The sequence below is a fragment of the Lactuca saligna genome, chromosome 2 (assembly GCF_052625555.1).
Source record: "Lactuca saligna cultivar CGN05327 chromosome 2, ASM5262555v1, whole genome shotgun sequence".
Classification (NCBI taxonomy): Eukaryota; Viridiplantae; Streptophyta; class Magnoliopsida; order Asterales; family Asteraceae; genus Lactuca; species Lactuca saligna.
The window spans coordinates 144,664,166-144,681,397 of record NC_136418.1 but is presented as its reverse complement, the minus strand read 5'-3'; the positions used below and the strand labels follow the sequence as shown (position 1 = coordinate 144,681,397).

Genomic DNA, 17,232 nt, shown 5'->3' with positions numbered 1-17,232 from the left:
TTGTTACTTTAACATAGTTACAACGTGATGTCGGGATTGTTCCATTCCAAGCGTCGTTTTTCTTCTCATTTGGCGTCACTGATTTCTCCTCAAAATCGACTTTTTTGCCTTCTTATGATGATATTGGTCATTGTAAGCAAAGAGAAAACCCAAGTATTGTAGGTGGTCAACAGGATTATAAAAGCTATCGATGAGGAAGCAAAGATTAGGGTTGGATTTTGGGTTTGACAAACATTTCAGGTACCGCTACCGCCTCTTTACTCATTAGATTTCAATTCATTTGTCTTTTTCACCTGTGATTACAAATTTTATTCTATTTAGTCATAGCGCAGGGGTAGGGGACGAGAACGATTGGGGTGGAGGATTGCCAGTAAAACATTGCTTGCGTTATGTTTGGTGATTGCTGACGTGAAGAATAAACCCTTATTTGACCTTTCCTTCCATTGAACACCAGAGAAACCCGACAACCTAATATGTTGTCTCCACCTTTGCTACATCGTTATTACGTCCACCGCTGCCACCGCACACACTCCCTCCAATAACCTGGTTACAGTTTTTGTCCTCCACCACCGACTTTATTTAGACTGCTCTAATTTTGTGGTCTTTCTTCCGTTGCTTTCCAATTTCTGATCTCCATATGTTGTTAGAAGTTGTCGATCTCAGGTAAGGTCCCTCTTCGAATTTGATTTTGTACTCATCTTTCTATCAAATTCCTGTGTGAAGATGAAAAGGGGAAGCGGACGGACCACTAGACTTTGCCATTGATGGGGCTTTAAGATTGAGATCAAACATCGACAAAACTGGTAGGATCAATCAGAAGTGTTAATTTACCTCTTCCACTGTGTTTTCTTGATACTGATTTCGGATCAACTGATTTGTTTGGTTAGTTGTGGAAATCCCAACTATTACTTAATTTATAGATGCTTTTAATTTGTAGCTGCAAGGACTAAATTAGATGCTTTGTCACGCTTTAGCTGAGTCGTTCCAGATATATGGTTGTATTCGATGATTTCGACAGGTTGTCTATATTCAGTTGTTTAATTGATTTTATTGTGTAGTTGCAGGTTTTGTTGGTGCTTTACTGTTCTTCAAATTGAATGATTGGTCCGAAATAAAAATGTTTTTCTAACTTTTTGAATTGTAGTTCTTTGAATCAGTGCCTTGAAGGTATATCTCAAACACCCTCATAAGTTCGTACTTTATAGTTTTTTTTTTTTTTTTTTTTTTTTTTTTTTTTTTTTTTTTAAAATTTAATTGAAGTAATTCCACTTTGTAATTCTAATTTCATTTATATAATTTTTCAGTCAGCTGTCCGAAGAACTGTGATCATTTCCCGTGACAGATCTGGTTTTTTTTTTTTTATTATTTTATTATTTTATTATTTTTTTGTTATATAATATTATATAGGTGCGAAAGAGGCTTTTGAATTTCATATCAGCTGCATTTCATCAATCCCCTGAATTCGTTGCAATTCTCAAGGTATTATTCTGCATAAATATTTTTTATAATTTGGTTTAGTATTTTCTTATTGAATATTTTTTTTGTGTTAAAAATATTTGTCAACCATTTGTACTTGTGCAGCAGCCCATAGTAGATAGGCTTGGAGAAGCTTATGATAGTCCTGAAAAGGTCAGTGTTTAAAATTATACGAATACCCAAAATACCCTTCTATGGTATGTATGTTTACCCTTTAAATTATAAGTAAGAAACCCAAAATACCATTCTATAATAGGTATGATCATAATTGAAATACCCAAAATAACCTTGTGTACCATGTATTATCAATGTATGTTTACCATTTAGATTATAAGTCAGATACCCAAAATACCCTTCAATAATAATATAATATGTATATTTACCATTTAGATTATAATTCAAATACCCAAAACACCATTCTATAGCATGTATGTTTTTCATTTATATTATAAGCTAAATACCAAAAATACCCTTCTATAGTATGTACATATGCTTACCCTTTAAATTATTAGTAATAGTAAAAAAAACCAAAATACCATTCTATAGTATGTAAGATTATAAGTAAAATACCCAGAATACCCTTCTGTACTATGTATTATCAATGAAATTTTACCATTTATTTATATTATAAGTAAGATACCCAAAATACCCTTCTATAATATATATATATATATATATATATATATATATATATATATATATATATACCATTTGGATTATAAGTCCAATGTATGTTTGTCATTTACATTATATGTTAAATACCCAAAATACCCCTCTACAACAGACCGACTTGGCATTACAATTATGTTGGGCCATTGGGGAACATGGAGGGGGTGGTGCATCTCACAAAGACACAGCCCGTGAACTTTTCGAGAGGCTAGAATTGCTTCTTTATGAAAATCTTTCATCAAGGTATGCCACAAATGCTCTTCATCATCAACATAGTAAACAATTTTCAAATACCCAAAATACCCTTCTAAAATATATATACTCTTTAAGCCGTCTTGGTGTAGGAGATTCGGTTCTTGGATCAATTAGCTCGACTGTTAGAAGATCATTACAATCAAAGCTTCTTTGTTTTGTTGTGACCGCAATAGCTAAGATTGCAACATACCATCGCGAAGTACTCCCGAGGGCACGCGTGTCATTAGGCAAGGTTAGTTTAGTTTTTATTTTATTTTTATTTTTTGGAGGGGGGGGGGGGAGGGGTAGTTTGGTCATTTTACAAAGCAGTTCCGATAATTGATATTCCCAATACTAATTCTCTTCAAACTTTCAAATCACGGGTAATAAAACTCAATTCTTTGCATGAAATAAAATCCAATTTTCATTTCATTGTAATATGATAAAGTTCATTGTTTTCTTATTAAGGCGGTGCACTTTGAAAAATCTACCTATTTATAGCATTGTACTTTTTTTTTTTTTTCTTTTTTGAGAAATTTAACAGATTATAATAAAAAGAAATGCATTTAATCTGAGAATTTAGTAGTTAAAGAATATGAAATGGTTTTTACAGGATGAATTGCTTAAGATTGTTGGTCAGAAGCATCCAGTTTATGGAATTCTGAGCAGTCTGTCTATGAAATGCTCATACATATTGTTTAACAAGGATTATGTTAAAGATATTCTGTTGGAGGTGGACCTACACAAATCTTCCGGAAACAAACTGCTATCTCAATCTTGCATGAATTTACTTGTGGTAATATTAATATCTTATTGATAGTGATAGTGGTTGTTTGTTATAATCTGGACATAAATATGATATATTTCCAGATCCTTGCATCCTTCAGGCCATCATTGCTTACTGGGTCTGAAAAAGATTTGGTCCATCTTCTTGAAGATGAGAATGAAGTAATCAAGGAAAGGTGTTTTGCATGTTCTAGCAAAAGCTGGTGGAGCTATTCGTGACCAATTGGGAGAATTATCATCTAGGTTTGGTTTCAATAATAATTTTAACTTACACAATTCTTGTCTATTATTATTTTATATTAATATTATTGAATTGCAGTAGGTTAGATCTCCTATTGGAGAGAATATTCTGTCTGTCTGTGCTTGTGCCCACAGGACCATCAAGTGGGTCGATACAGAAGCCGGGAATGATCAATTGGAGTGAAGGGAGAACAAAGATGATTGCCAATATACCTTTTTATGTTCTTGGAGGACAAGAAGGTAATTTTGGTTTTTTATACATATGGTGTTGGTGCACCATTCATTATATGCTCTAAGCAAAGTATGTTACTTTACTTGGGCGAGTGAAACTGGAATATTTTTAATGTGTTGTAGTAAGATTTGCATAGGGTTGAATTTATAAATATATTGTAACTATAATGAACAATCAAGATATGAAATTTCTACATGTATATCACATTCAAACCACGAAACATACTACATGATTGCTACATGTCGAGAAAGACAGTTTCAATTTTATAGATATCTTAATAGATTATCAACAATCTAAAATCTTTGTTACTTGCTGAACTAACAAATAATTTATATAATTGGAATTTAGTTATTAGTTTCGAATGAAAAAAACGATAATCGGTTAATCTTTTGTTATTTGGTAATCAAGATGCCACAAAAAAATGTTTAATAATAATTTGCGCATTTTAGTTGATAGTTCTTGAGCTTTAATAATTGGAGATTTTTTTGTTTGTATACTAACTAACTATCAATTTTTCTGCCAGAAACAGAAGATCTTCGGGGCAATGGATAAAAATGGACATGCTTAGATTAACTGGCTACATTTTTAGGCGTGCAACAAAATAGGTATTTAAGGCGTGTAATTTTCTTGATTTAATGCTATACCAATTGCTACAAGGTTGCACAATCTTAATTTTATTATGCTATACAGATAAATGAAAGAGAGATTAGCATGAAAGGGGGTTGAATATGATGAAAGTAGACTTTCTAGGGTTCTAATAAGGGTTTAGATTTGGTTTCGTGTACATAACTTTATATTAAAACATTTGTACGATATAAGCACAAAATAAATCTGAAAAACTTATTCATAATGCGAAGTGACGGACCTGCAAGAAGAAAAAATAAAACGACACAGCGCCAATGGCGTGCATGATTCCCATCTAGTTTGATATTAATCCGTTCCTCGAAGCATTAAAAATGGGTTTTGATGATCTTCCAAATGAAACAATCATTACAACTGTAAAACCAACCAGGAACAACTGTATAGCTGAAGAGAGCCACATAAAATCGAGAAATGGAAAAGTTATCCAAAAATTGGTTCTTCGATTACGAAATATTGTATCCGGTGAAATTGAGATTCAACTAGAGTGGGCTAATGTTCTTGGTTCCAGAGGTCTTTGATAACTTCATTTGAATATTTATTATAGATGGGTATTAATAAAAATGTGTGTTAGTATGTTCATTAACTTTGCATGTGTTACATGTATCTTATTTTGGTTCGGATATAATTTGATAATGAAATAAATGATTTTTATCCTTTTTTTTTTTTTTGTTAATTTCGCCATATGCTCCGCATAATATTTGGCTATGACATTGTATCTATGTTTATTATTTCTAATAACTTATAAGAAAGAAAAAAATGTATGGATGATAATAGTTTTATTCCATTTATCATGTTTTATAATTTTTACTAGGTTATAACCCGTAGAAACTACGGTTAAAAAATAAATAAATTTCTATAATAAAAAATCATAATTATTAATCAATTATTTTTAATAAATTATTAAGGATATTTACCTCCTTTTATTTTATATAAAATTATATCATTTATCCAAATAAATATGTAATTCACACATCGGTGTTTAAAAATATAGCCTATTGTCTCTTTTAAAGTAAACAAATTGGTGTTTAAAAAAGTATAAAACATTTATCAATTCTTAGTTTATATATCTTTACTCTGTATAAGATAAGTTTTAAAAAACATTTTTTTAAAATAATGTAAAATATAATTAAATGTCGCTATAATTTTTGTACTATTATAATTTTATATTTCCCACTAAATACTAATGAATTATATGTAAATCTTTGGTTTTGAAAATGAATATTCTTAATGCTTAAATATTAAAGGATGATCGAAGTTATAATCATTTAATTTTTGTTATCACTTTATAGTGATAAATTGAAGAATGATGGAAAATAGAGGATTCTATCAATACCACAAATACCACAACTTACTGTAATGGATATAAAATAAAAGTCATAGTTTACGATACCCAAACAACAACAAATCAACAAAAAATACAGGTCTATTTTATGAGTTTTAGACTAATTTCGAAGTGGAAAACATATATGGGCCTAATTGAAGATCTTTGTGTTCATTAAAGCTTGATGGTTTATCTGCAAATAGTAAGAACACAAAACCTACTTTATATTTGATTAAACATGTTTGTATGTAATGTTTTACAAGAAAATCAATAAATAGTAATAAGATAGCCAAAGAACTTGCAAGGTTCCGACATACATGCACAATTTTTAAACCCTACTTGAAAATCTAAAATTTCACTTGGTAATGGTTATGTTCAATCAAATTTGTAGATAGGGAAGAGGGGCTTACAAACACCCGATTTGGGGAAGAACATTGGAAAAAGTTATTATTATGACAAAGACATGGGAAGGGCCGACAAAGTTATATGAAATTAAAATAAGGAAGACAAACAAAAAATTACCTGCACATTAATTCCTCTTGAAGCTCCAAGCAATGAAATGAATTAGAACAAGCATTAGCACAACACCGACTTTAATAATCACTACCTTGCATCTTCATTTCTTTCCATTTCCTTTTGAGGAATTCAGCTCTTGCCTTCCATATTAACATGTTCAAGAAGATATGAAAGCATACAACCCACAAATAACCTATATTATGTAATCATCACCGTTTTCTTTGAAACTTCAGTAAAAAATTACATTTAATATTGTCCATGGTTCCTAGTACAAAAAAGTAATTACATTAGTCAAGGCATATAAATCCATAAAATCTTTATATAGTTCTTAATAAAAAGGATTTTTTCACTTTCAGACATGATAACTAAGATACCAATAGAATTAAACATATATACATGATAAATTGCACAAAAATACAAACAGATCTGCATTATGTTTGACTTTTATTTAATATAACATCATAAAACAAATAAATCTTAAGTATTTATTATATGTTTAATTTATGTGTTGTGTTTGTACAAACTAATGACATCATTATGCGGAAAGAAAAAGAACATCATTAAGCATCTAAAACACAATGTGGTCAAATACCTTACATTTATGGAAAACACTATTAACCTGTTTCTTTTAAAGCTAGTGTTGAAATGAATACCAGTCGATTAAGAAACTCACGTGGGCAGACCGATAGACCATGATAACCGATACTGCAGAAAAAGTATTCCCACTTAGATTTTTTAAAAATAAAACAAGAATGCAACATAAAGAAGTTTCCAAAACAAAGATGGGTTAATTGAAGAACTAAAGAGAGTCAATTTCCTCTTTGGCCAAACTTACCCATACCAATCTGCAAACCAATACAATAATAAGGTGATAGCAAGGTTAATATAACATCAACTTAACACTCTAATACTCTATAAAGGAAACACAAGACACTTACGCACAATAATGAGATACCAGTTTGTTAGCATGACAAATAATATTAGAGATCAATAAACACAATATGAATCCAACCTCATCTGTCAAATCAATAACATAGTAGTCATGAATTCAAAATAAATTTTACATGTTCTTTCAAGCATTTCATCAAACAGTTGGTATGTATCTTCAATCCTCCCAACTTTGATACACAAAAAAGAATCTTGATAATCCAAAAATTAGTTTTATTATCTTTTCACAGACCAGCTTTGTTAAGAAAAAGCAAAACTGATCAATTTCCCGAATCTATGTTAGAGTTAGGTGGTTGAAAATTAATAAAAAGAATCCAAAAATCCCCAAATCTGGGGTTTGATTTATGTAACAAAGAACTCCAAATTTTCAAGAGGACGGATAAACCAAGAAAGAGAATTGAATTGATACGAAGAAGAAGAAGAATAAGGTGGAAGAATGCTCATACCTTAGGTTTAAGAAGAAGGCGACGATTTTACTATGTTTAGACTATTATTTGGCTGATACAATGACTGATACAATGGTCTGGGTTTCGAAGGTCCGAAACGGACGACTGATGTTAGTGGGGCAGTCGGTTGTGAATAGTGGACCGGTGGAAACAGTAAATAGAAAGGCGGTGTTGAGATGATTTATTGCTTTTTGCATTTGAGTTATGTATGAAATAGAAGAAGTCCTAGTCAACCAGATTCAAATTTAGATATGATCTGTATGCTGATTTGTTGCGATTTTTATGATATATTAAAGAAGGTATTGCTGATTTTAAGGAACGAATGTTATCAAAATGAATGGAGATATATATTACGCGATAAAGGTAGATTATACTTTGAGCGGGAAACAAAATTAAAAGGTGGCTATGAGTCCGACACGTCGCATCTTGCTCGTGTATAAAATGGACAAGTGGCATTTAAAGGAGGTTTTTATTAAGCATGAAGATTAAAAAAGTAATGCTTCATGACTACAAAAAAGCAAAGAATTTATTTAAATAATGAACGGGACGTTAATTTGCCTTTAAGATCGAAGGCGTTGGTTTTGGAGTTTGGACCCACTTGACTTGACACTACTACTACTATCCTCCTCCCTACCTTGGCATTCTCCGCATCTCTTGGCCTCATAAGAACTAGGGTTTCTGTTTTTCTTGAATTTTATACGAGTATTTCAATGCGAATGTAACTCCAATAACCAGATTCCATTCGATATTCTTATTCCTTACTACCAAGTTGTTTTTAATTTGTCACGAAACTTGATTATTAGCTGAGATTTGGGATCTCTGGTAATTTGTTTGATCCACAATCATCGATCGATTCTGTGATTTATGGCTTTAGTTCAGTCCTCTGCTCTTTGCTTTAGTGTTATTCCTTCAAATTTTCGACCGTCTTCTTGTTCGAATCGGTTGTCAAGTTCAGATTCGAGATCGTGTAGTTCTGTGAAAGCCTACAGCTTAACATCAACGCCATCAACTCCATTTTCTTCTTCATCTTATGAACATTCAGGTACTGTTGATTTTACACTACTAAGCCGATTGCCTTTTCATATTACTGAATCTGTTATGTTATCCGATGTAAATTAAACATAATACTGATCTCTTAGTTGAAAGGAATTAACAAGAGAAAGTACTAAGTAGAGTTTTTTACGATTCAAGAAAAGTTTACATCTCGTTTCTAATCTTCATTCCTTGCCATGCTTTAATAGGTAACATTTTACCTAATTTCCTTTCAGGGAAAGTGTTGCAAGTGCTCAGGGATCAGCTGAAACCGATGAATCCTCAATTGTGGTCTGCTTTGGAGAAATGTTGATAGACTTCGTCCCTACAATAAATGGGCTGGCATTAGCTGAAGCTCCTACCTTTAAAAAAGCACCTGGTGGTGCACCTGCAAATGTTGTTGTAGATATTTCTCACCTTGGTGGTTCATCTGCTTTCATTGGAAAGGTAATCCACCATATTTATTTCAATCTTCCCCAAGTTATAAATGAAAGTGTTTATCTTGACTAATTTCATATATCATCTGGTTTTCAGGTTGGAGAAGATGAGTTTTTTTTTTTTTGGAAATGGAACTTTCCTAACAAGGGTTTCCGGGCCAGCTTTCGCGCACCGACTAATCCCCCGCTGCAAACATAAAGCTTTGTCTCATGCCCTAGAGTCACTGCAGACGTACCTCCATGGCCACAAGGGAAACAATGTAAACAATCAAGGAATGCGGTTTGGTCCTGGTGCTCGAACTGCTTTGGCTTTTGTGACACTAAAGAAAAATGGTAAATTAGGTAAATCCACGCACACCACTACAACATTAACACCCTATGGCAACGAAAAATTCGGACCCTATACCGACGACATGTTGTCGGTATATAGTATGCCGACGACATGTCGTCGGTATAGTCGTGTCGGCATAGGTCAATAGTGTCGTCGGTATAGATGTCGTCGCGATAGCTTCACCTATGCCGACGACATATCGTCGGGACAGATTTCGTTAATCATATTTTCAGGGGAAAAAAATAAAGTTTTATTAATTACTTATCGCGACGACTTGTCGTCGGCAAACGTATAGCGACGACTTGTCGTCGCAACAGGTGTAATCTGTTGCGACGACAAGTCGTCGCTATAGGTTTTTAACAGGAGTCCATGGCATACCTATAGCGACGACATGTCGTCGGGATAGCTACCGGTTGTTTTTTCCCTGTTTTACAGATTTAATAGATTACTATTCCTGCATTTTTAACAAATCCAAAACACATTGCAACATATATCAATTGAAATATATTAAATAGGTACCATTGTTCAAATTCAAAACATCAAATTCAAGTAGTTAGCTAACATTGTTCAAAACATTAAAAAAACATCAACCATCATTATCATAATCGTATCCTTCTTCTCCTTCTTCTCATTCTTCTTCCATCCTTTCGGCAACTTGTTGAGAGGTACTTGCTTGTGTGTTATAGTTGAATAGAAAGTTCGGAAATGGTGGTGGTTGGAAGCGCGGAATACATGCCGCCAATGATGCATTATATTGTTGCAAGTATTCTTGCATTTGTTGTGCATCAAATTGGGATTGAGATTGGGACGATTTTGAAGTGGAAAGTCGTTCATTTTGAATTAAACCGAAGTTGGCGGTTGGTCTCCTACACACCCCGCGAGCATGCCCACGTCTCCCCCCAAGGGCACGTTCTAAACATTCTTCCTCGTCTACTATTCCGCCTTCCCCAACCTCGCTTTGCATTTTCTCATATTCTTCATGAATTTTCTCATAAAATAAAGAAAACAATAAACATACGTTAATTAAAACAAACAACTAAACTTAAACATTAAAAAATAATAATATTCCTTAAACAAAAAACTATAACTAATAATAATAATATATTTAATTAACACATTTATTTTGTTTATCACTTACCCAGTCTTCTTGTACTCGACGTGTACACCAACCCGAACCTTCTTTGTAGCGCATTTGTCTCCAACCCTCAATATGTTGCGGCTTGAGTTCCATTTCATCCTATAATAAGTGAAAAATCAATAAATATATTTATATAAATGTTATTAACACTTTTAACTAAGACTAATATATTTTATTACCTCTAAATAACGTCGTTGAGCATAGGATCTACATCCGTGAACACTTGTGTGCGGAAGTTTCGACCTACAAGTTTTATTTTTGGCCGACGTGCGTCTGTATTCATCGATCAAAAATAACAAATCAATCATTTTGTTCCAAACTTCGGACCAATCAGTCGGTGGACATCTTCTTGCCTTTTCCACATTATTATACCCATCAACTCTATCAAAATGTTTTTTCATGCCATGATTGTGGTCTCGATAAGCTCTTTGCATGCCTGCTCGGATAACCGCTCGAAGGGGTTCCCACAAGTCTGTGCCCCGGTACCTATTTAGATCAAAATAAGTCTGCAAAAGGAAAAACATATTTGATCAGTAAAAAAATATTTAATAAGTGTAAAATTCAATACATATAAAATATATTGTATACTTACTTCTAGCTCGGGATATAAATCATCTTTGTACTTGATAGGAACACGACGCCAAATATGATAATGCAACGGTACCTGTGATCCCACCAGATTTGAGATCAATCTGACAAACATTTGCCCGTTGTACCCCACAAATCGGTACATCCGCCCGGAGATATCAATTCTCAAATCCAAAGGCTTACGCTTGTTGTTTTCATAGTCTTCATACAAATTTAAGTTTCTCCCTTTGCCACGCTTATTCACATTCACATTCTTCGCTTGTGCTACATTTGCATATAGAATTGAAAATTAGAAATTTAAAACTTTAATATATTTAATACTTAAAAATTTTATGTAACTTACAAGATTGGCAACCCGATTGTACACCACGTGCGACCCCGTGTAGTGATCTATCCCCACCGTCTCCTCCATGTCCCCTCATGACTTCTGCCATCTGTTTAACAAATATTATAAACATTCAAAATATATAATAAAGCTAATTATAAATAAGCAACATTTGAAAATTTAACAAATATTATAAGCAATCAGGATATATAATAACTACGGCATACCGTCAATCAGATTCATCACTAGAACAATATACATGTACAACATCATCATCACTGTCATATTTTTCATTATTTATTTCTTCATCTGAAGAGTACGTATCACCATTGTCATTGTCATCGTTAATGAAATCATCATCGTTTATAGTAGGATCAACATTCCTCCTAGCAACCACACTTGATTCACCAACTTCACCTAAAGTCGTCTGCATAGGCAAGGTGCCTAAGTCAACAACCAAGGTAAAATCAGTTGATTGAGTGTCATTCATGACATCTATCTCATTCACAACACCAATACTTGGATGATTCCAAAGTTTTCGATGATGAACCTCTTCCACAACTCTCCAATTATCGTTTTTAGTAGGATCTTTGAGATAAAATACTTGTTTTGCTTGTGTGGCTAAGTTGTATTGTTGATCATCATACCACGTTTTACTGACATACCATTCATGACTGGTATCGATAAGAACCATATCATTTATAGTTTGTAAACCTCCATTATGTAATGACGCATTGAACCATTTACCACGAAAGAGTACAACTGATTTATCATATAAATAATGCAACTTATAATCTCCTCTAATTGACCATAGAATGGTGTACCGTCTTCTCCGAATGTAACAACACCACTATTTTAAGTAGTGCGTTGGAGATCATGGTTATTCACGACAAATCGAACACCATTTACAATGCACACAGTGTAAGAATATGCACGCAATGGACCATATGCCAACGCCTTTAATTCATTAGTACACTCTGAAGGCATATCTTTTTGGAGACGATAAATCTGTAAGGAAATATAAGATTGTATGTTTAAGTAATAAATTAGTTTTACATTATAAATATATAACATAGTTACCTTTTCTTTGAACCATGAAGGAAATTCCATTTTGAAATCACTTTTAGGCAATTCTGATTTGAATCCACTGAATATGGGACAAAATAATTAGAATAGTTAAAATATATTATAACACTATGGAAAATGTAGTTAATAGAACAGAAGCTTATGATTTGTAGCTTCTCATCTCATCCTCATCGCAATTGTTTAGCACAAACCAATGCAGTGATTTTTTGGCCTCTTTACAAAGTTCAACGATTTTCTTAGCCGACATTGTTCGACATTGTGATGAGAACACAGAAAATTGCCTTTTTGGAAGGCCCGGGTCATCATTTCTATCAACACGTTTGAATTTAGTTTGTGTACCCACAAGATACATAGAGCAGAATGTCAAAGCTTCGTATGCAACATAACCGTCTGCTATTGAACCTTCTGGTTTGGCTTTGTTTCTGACATAATTTTTAGGTTTTTTCATATATCTTTCAAAAGGATACATCCATCTCATGTGTACAGGCCCTCCAAGAATGGCTTCATCGAGTAAATGAAGAATAAGATGAATCATTATGTCGAAAAATGTTGGAGGATATATCAACTCAAGATTGCATAAGATCTTCACCACTTCTGTTCTGGCATTTCTCATGTCGATAACATCCAATGACCGTGCACAAATTTTTTTTAAAGAATGTACACAGTTCAATGATTGTTCTTGAAACATTTGGTGGGAGACATGCTCGAACCCCTATAGGTAGCAATCGTTGCATGGGGACGTGATGATCGTGAGAGTTCAGCCCAACCAAATTTGATTCACTATCATTAACCTTCTTCTTAAAGTTCGATCCAAAACCATCAGGTAGTCTCACTCCTTTAATGAATTGACAGAAACGTTGTCGATCAATTGGTTTGAAAGAGTAAGAAGCATGTGGGAGTATTTCTTTATTCTTGTCTTCTTCTTTGTTGTGTTTCTTCATCTTCTTGACTTTCTCGTTTGGCCATTGATCTGGTCTAATGCCCATATTTTTCAAGTCAATTCTTGCTTCTTTTTTGTCTTTGCTTTTATCATTCATCGGTGCAGTATTCATGACACTCTCATTCACATTCTTTGAAGCATACATAACATCGAAATTGTGTTTTAGGTCGAGGGAAGACCAATACTCAAGCTCAAAGAAAATACTTCGTTGCGTCCTATTTAACTCTTTTTTTTCTTTCATCGTCGCACTTTGTTTTTTTGCCCCCGTAATCAGGATGTTTCCCTGGAATTCGATCAGAGAGACAATTTACTTACTTTAATATAGTTGCATTACTGAATCGTCTAGGACACGGTCTTCTCTCAGGTTGACCATCAAACAATAGACTCTCCCTCCAACTATGGTTTGTATTCAAGAATCATCTGTGACCAACATAAGATATCTTGTTGGTCACATATATGGAAGATGTATCTTCTTTACAAGTAGGGCATGCTAAATAACCTTGACCACTCCATCCAGACAGACTGCTATGTGCTGGAAAATCATTGATAGTCCATAACAACATCACACGCATATTGAATACAGTGTTGGTTGATGCATCTCTTGTTTGGACTCCTTCGGCCCACAACATTTTCAACTCATCCACCAAAGGCCTCAAGTAAACATCAATGTCCTTTGCGGGTGGTCTAGGGCCAGGAATCAGCAAAGTTAGCATGAAAGAAGACTCTTTCATACATATCCATGGCGGTGTATTATTGCCATGACTTCCCATCTACCGGATGATACTATAATTGTTATTAAAGTTGCCGAAATGATTAAAGCCATCAGCAGCTAAACCTAGACGAATATTTCTAGGTTCATTGGCAAACTATGGGTATCTCTTATCAAATTATTGCCATGACTTCCCATCTACCGAATGATACATCATACCATCTGTTGATCTTCCAGTATTATTCCAAATCATATCTTTAGTTGTGAATCTGGAACTATACATCCATCGAAGTCTTGGAGTCAAAGGAAAGTAGCGCAACACTTTTTGTGGTACTCGCTTCCCCTTTGTGGTTGTATCTACCCATCTACTCTCGTTACAAATCGGGCAATTCTGCATGGAATCATTCTCCTTCCAAAACAAAGCACAGTCATATTTGCAAGCATGGATGGACTCATATCCTAACCCGATTTTTCTCAAAATTTTCTTAGCTTCGTAGTGTGAAGTTGGAATCTTGCTCTTCGGGAAAGCAACTCTTAGCAACTCTACAAGTTGGTCAAATGAACTATTTGTCCATTTATTGATCACTTTAATATGCAACAACTTCGCCAAAAAGTTTAAAGAATACATCTCACAATCAGGGTATAACTCGGTATTGAGCTCCTTAAACAAAGCATCAAATCTGGGTCCATGCCTCGTCCTTCATCATCTGTATTTCTTCATTTGTATTTTGTTCCGCCATAACATCATTAATTACATCAGACATCTCATTAGTTGTTCGGATGTTTATTGGAGTCGAATTAAAAGATATAAATCATATAATTATTGAATTTTATCAAATATATGAAGTTTTTAGAAGTGTTATATTAATACCTAATAGAAAAAATTTAACAAAAACATATTTATTTTAGGTCCGAGATAAAAAAAAATTTTAAAAAAAAAAAAAAATTGCGCCTTGAAAAAACCTCGCGCTATAACACGATATGGCGCGCTTTGACACGTTATTTGGGCATCACGCTTCACAAACCCGTCTGGAACGTTTTCATATAACGGCTTGCATCGCGCCATGGCACGCCTTGAGGCACGCCATGACGCGTTTTTTAAAACCATGACCGAAACCCATGAACAGCAAAAAAAAAAAAAAAAAAAAAAAACTCCCAATTAGGGTAAAAAAGATGACCACACAGCAACAAAGAAAGAAATAGGAGCAAAAGGATGTTACCCGGTGCTAATCGCCAGAATTTGTAAGGCTTTATTCGATTTTCGTCGGCGGGGAAGAGAGAATTTCTTCCTGCATCGTTGTGTGCAAATGAAAGACGGACTGCGGTCTGCTAGGGTGAACCCCTATGCCGACGAAATGTCGTCGGTATAAGGTTTCGATAAACGATGTCGTTTCAGTATTTGCGTAAACAAAATAATAATAATAATAATTGAAAACCTATGGCGACGACATGTAGTCGTTACAGGGTTTTCACGCGGATCGCCATGTGTCTTACCAACGACACGTCCTCGGTATAGATTCCATAAAAGTACGCCGTTTTGGTTTACTGGACGATGGCATACAAATAATTCGAAATTAGATTTGTCGATACCTATACTGACGATATGTCGTCACCATAGGTTTTCAATATACCGCGAAGATTTTGGTCGTTCCCGCCAGACTTGTAGCGACGATATGTGGTCGGCACAGGTATTATGGTCAAAGGATTTTGGTCGAAGTTGCCGAATGGTGTGGCGACGACTTGCCGTCGGCATAGATAGACTTGTAGTGACAACCTCCGTCGTCGCCATAGAGTGTTAATGTTGTAGTTCACACACATTAAAAAAAAAAAAAAAAAAAAAAAAGTCAATTACTTTGATATTCAATAATCGTGGGGTTATTTTTACAATTATCGTCATAACTTTAGTGTTAGCCAACTTTGCAATTTAGTCTTTTGAGCTTTTGAGCTGTGTCTATTAAACTTCAAAACATTAATAATAATAATAAGAGAAATTTACAAAAATAATCATTTACACTAATGACATTACAAAAGTAACCAAAAAAAATCGAAATTACAAAAATGGCCACCCATTTCGCAGATGAGAAGGTCCCATCTGCGAAATGGGCTTCTCATCTGCGAACGTACAAGTACCTAAAGCACAATTGTGCTTTAGGTATTTGTACTTTCGCAGGTGGTTTTAATATTTTTTTTTAAAATTTTTTGCTGTATATATAGGGGTAATTTCGCAGATGGAATAGGTCCATCTGCGAAATCCTCTGACTCTATCTGAGAAATCGTTGTTATTTTTGTATTTTTTTTTTTTAAGGTTGACTATGAAATGGTTTGTTTTGACTACGAAATCAGGTTGCTATATAAATAGTGTTTTACGTTAAAAACATCGACATAATACGAACAAATCATTGAAAAACATCACAACAATTACATAAAAAACAACGACATAATACGAACAAAGCATTAACGTAAAACACAAGTCACAACAATTACATGAAAAACAACGACATAAGTCACAACAATTACATTAAAAACATTACAACAATTACATTAAAAACATCACAACAATTATATGAAAAACAACGACATAATACGAACAAAGCATTAACGTAAAAAACAAGTCAAAACAAACCATTTCATAGTCAACCTAAAAAAAAAAATACAAAAATAACAACGATTTCGCAGATAGAGTTAGAGGATTTCACAGATGGACCTATTCCATCTGCGAAATTACCCCTATATATACAGCAAAAAATTTAAATATATATATATATATATATATATATATATATATATATATATATATATATATATATATATTAAAACCACCTGCGAAAGTACAAGTACTACTGTGCTTTAGGTACTTGTACTTTCGCAGATGAGAAACCCATTTCGCAAATGGGACCTTCTCATCTGCGAAATGGGTGGCTATTTTTGTAATTTCGATTTTTTTTGATTATTTTTGTAATATCATTAGTGTAAATGGCTATTTTTGTAAATTTCTCTAATAATAATAATAAAAATCTACCACATTCAAACAACTAATTAATATTACTTCAAACAAAATAAACACATCTAAAATAATTTGTCATTAAAGTCGCTTTTACTACAAGTGATTATCGGAATCTATTACTTTCACTAAAAC

The 17,232-nt window shown here is 33.6% G+C and overlaps 1 protein-coding gene across 1 annotated transcript; it reads left to right on the top strand.

Moving 5' to 3' along the window:
• The first annotated feature begins 190 nt into the window (after positions 1–190).
• Positions 191–4,487, top strand: LOC145030209 (uncharacterized). Its single transcript, XM_078978611.1, has 14 exons — positions 191–240; positions 322–396; positions 1,059–1,064; positions 1,158–1,167; positions 1,305–1,322; positions 1,408–1,479; positions 1,582–1,629; positions 2,261–2,388; positions 2,476–2,632; positions 2,993–3,175; positions 3,250–3,408; positions 3,485–3,645; positions 4,161–4,242; positions 4,328–4,487. The coding sequence occupies exons 1-11, from the start codon at positions 191–193 to the stop codon at positions 3,382–3,384; spliced, it is 882 nt and encodes a 293-aa protein (XP_078834737.1). The 3' UTR covers positions 3,385–3,408; positions 3,485–3,645; positions 4,161–4,242; positions 4,328–4,487.
• Positions 4,488–17,232: the final 12,745 nt, after the last annotated feature.

Bases quoted from the DNA above. Each gene is read 5' to 3' on its own strand.
- LOC145030209 (XM_078978611.1), top strand. From the start codon at position 191: ATGAGGAAGCAAAGATTAGGGTTGGATTTTGGGTTTGACAAACATTTC. The intron at 1,630-2,260 runs GTCAGTGTTTAA...CCTCTACAACAG, and splicing joins CTTATGATAGTCCTGAAAAG to ACCGACTTGGCATTACAATT. The intron at 2,633-2,992 runs GTTAGTTTAGTT...TGGTTTTTACAG, and splicing joins CACGCGTGTCATTAGGCAAG to GATGAATTGCTTAAGATTGT.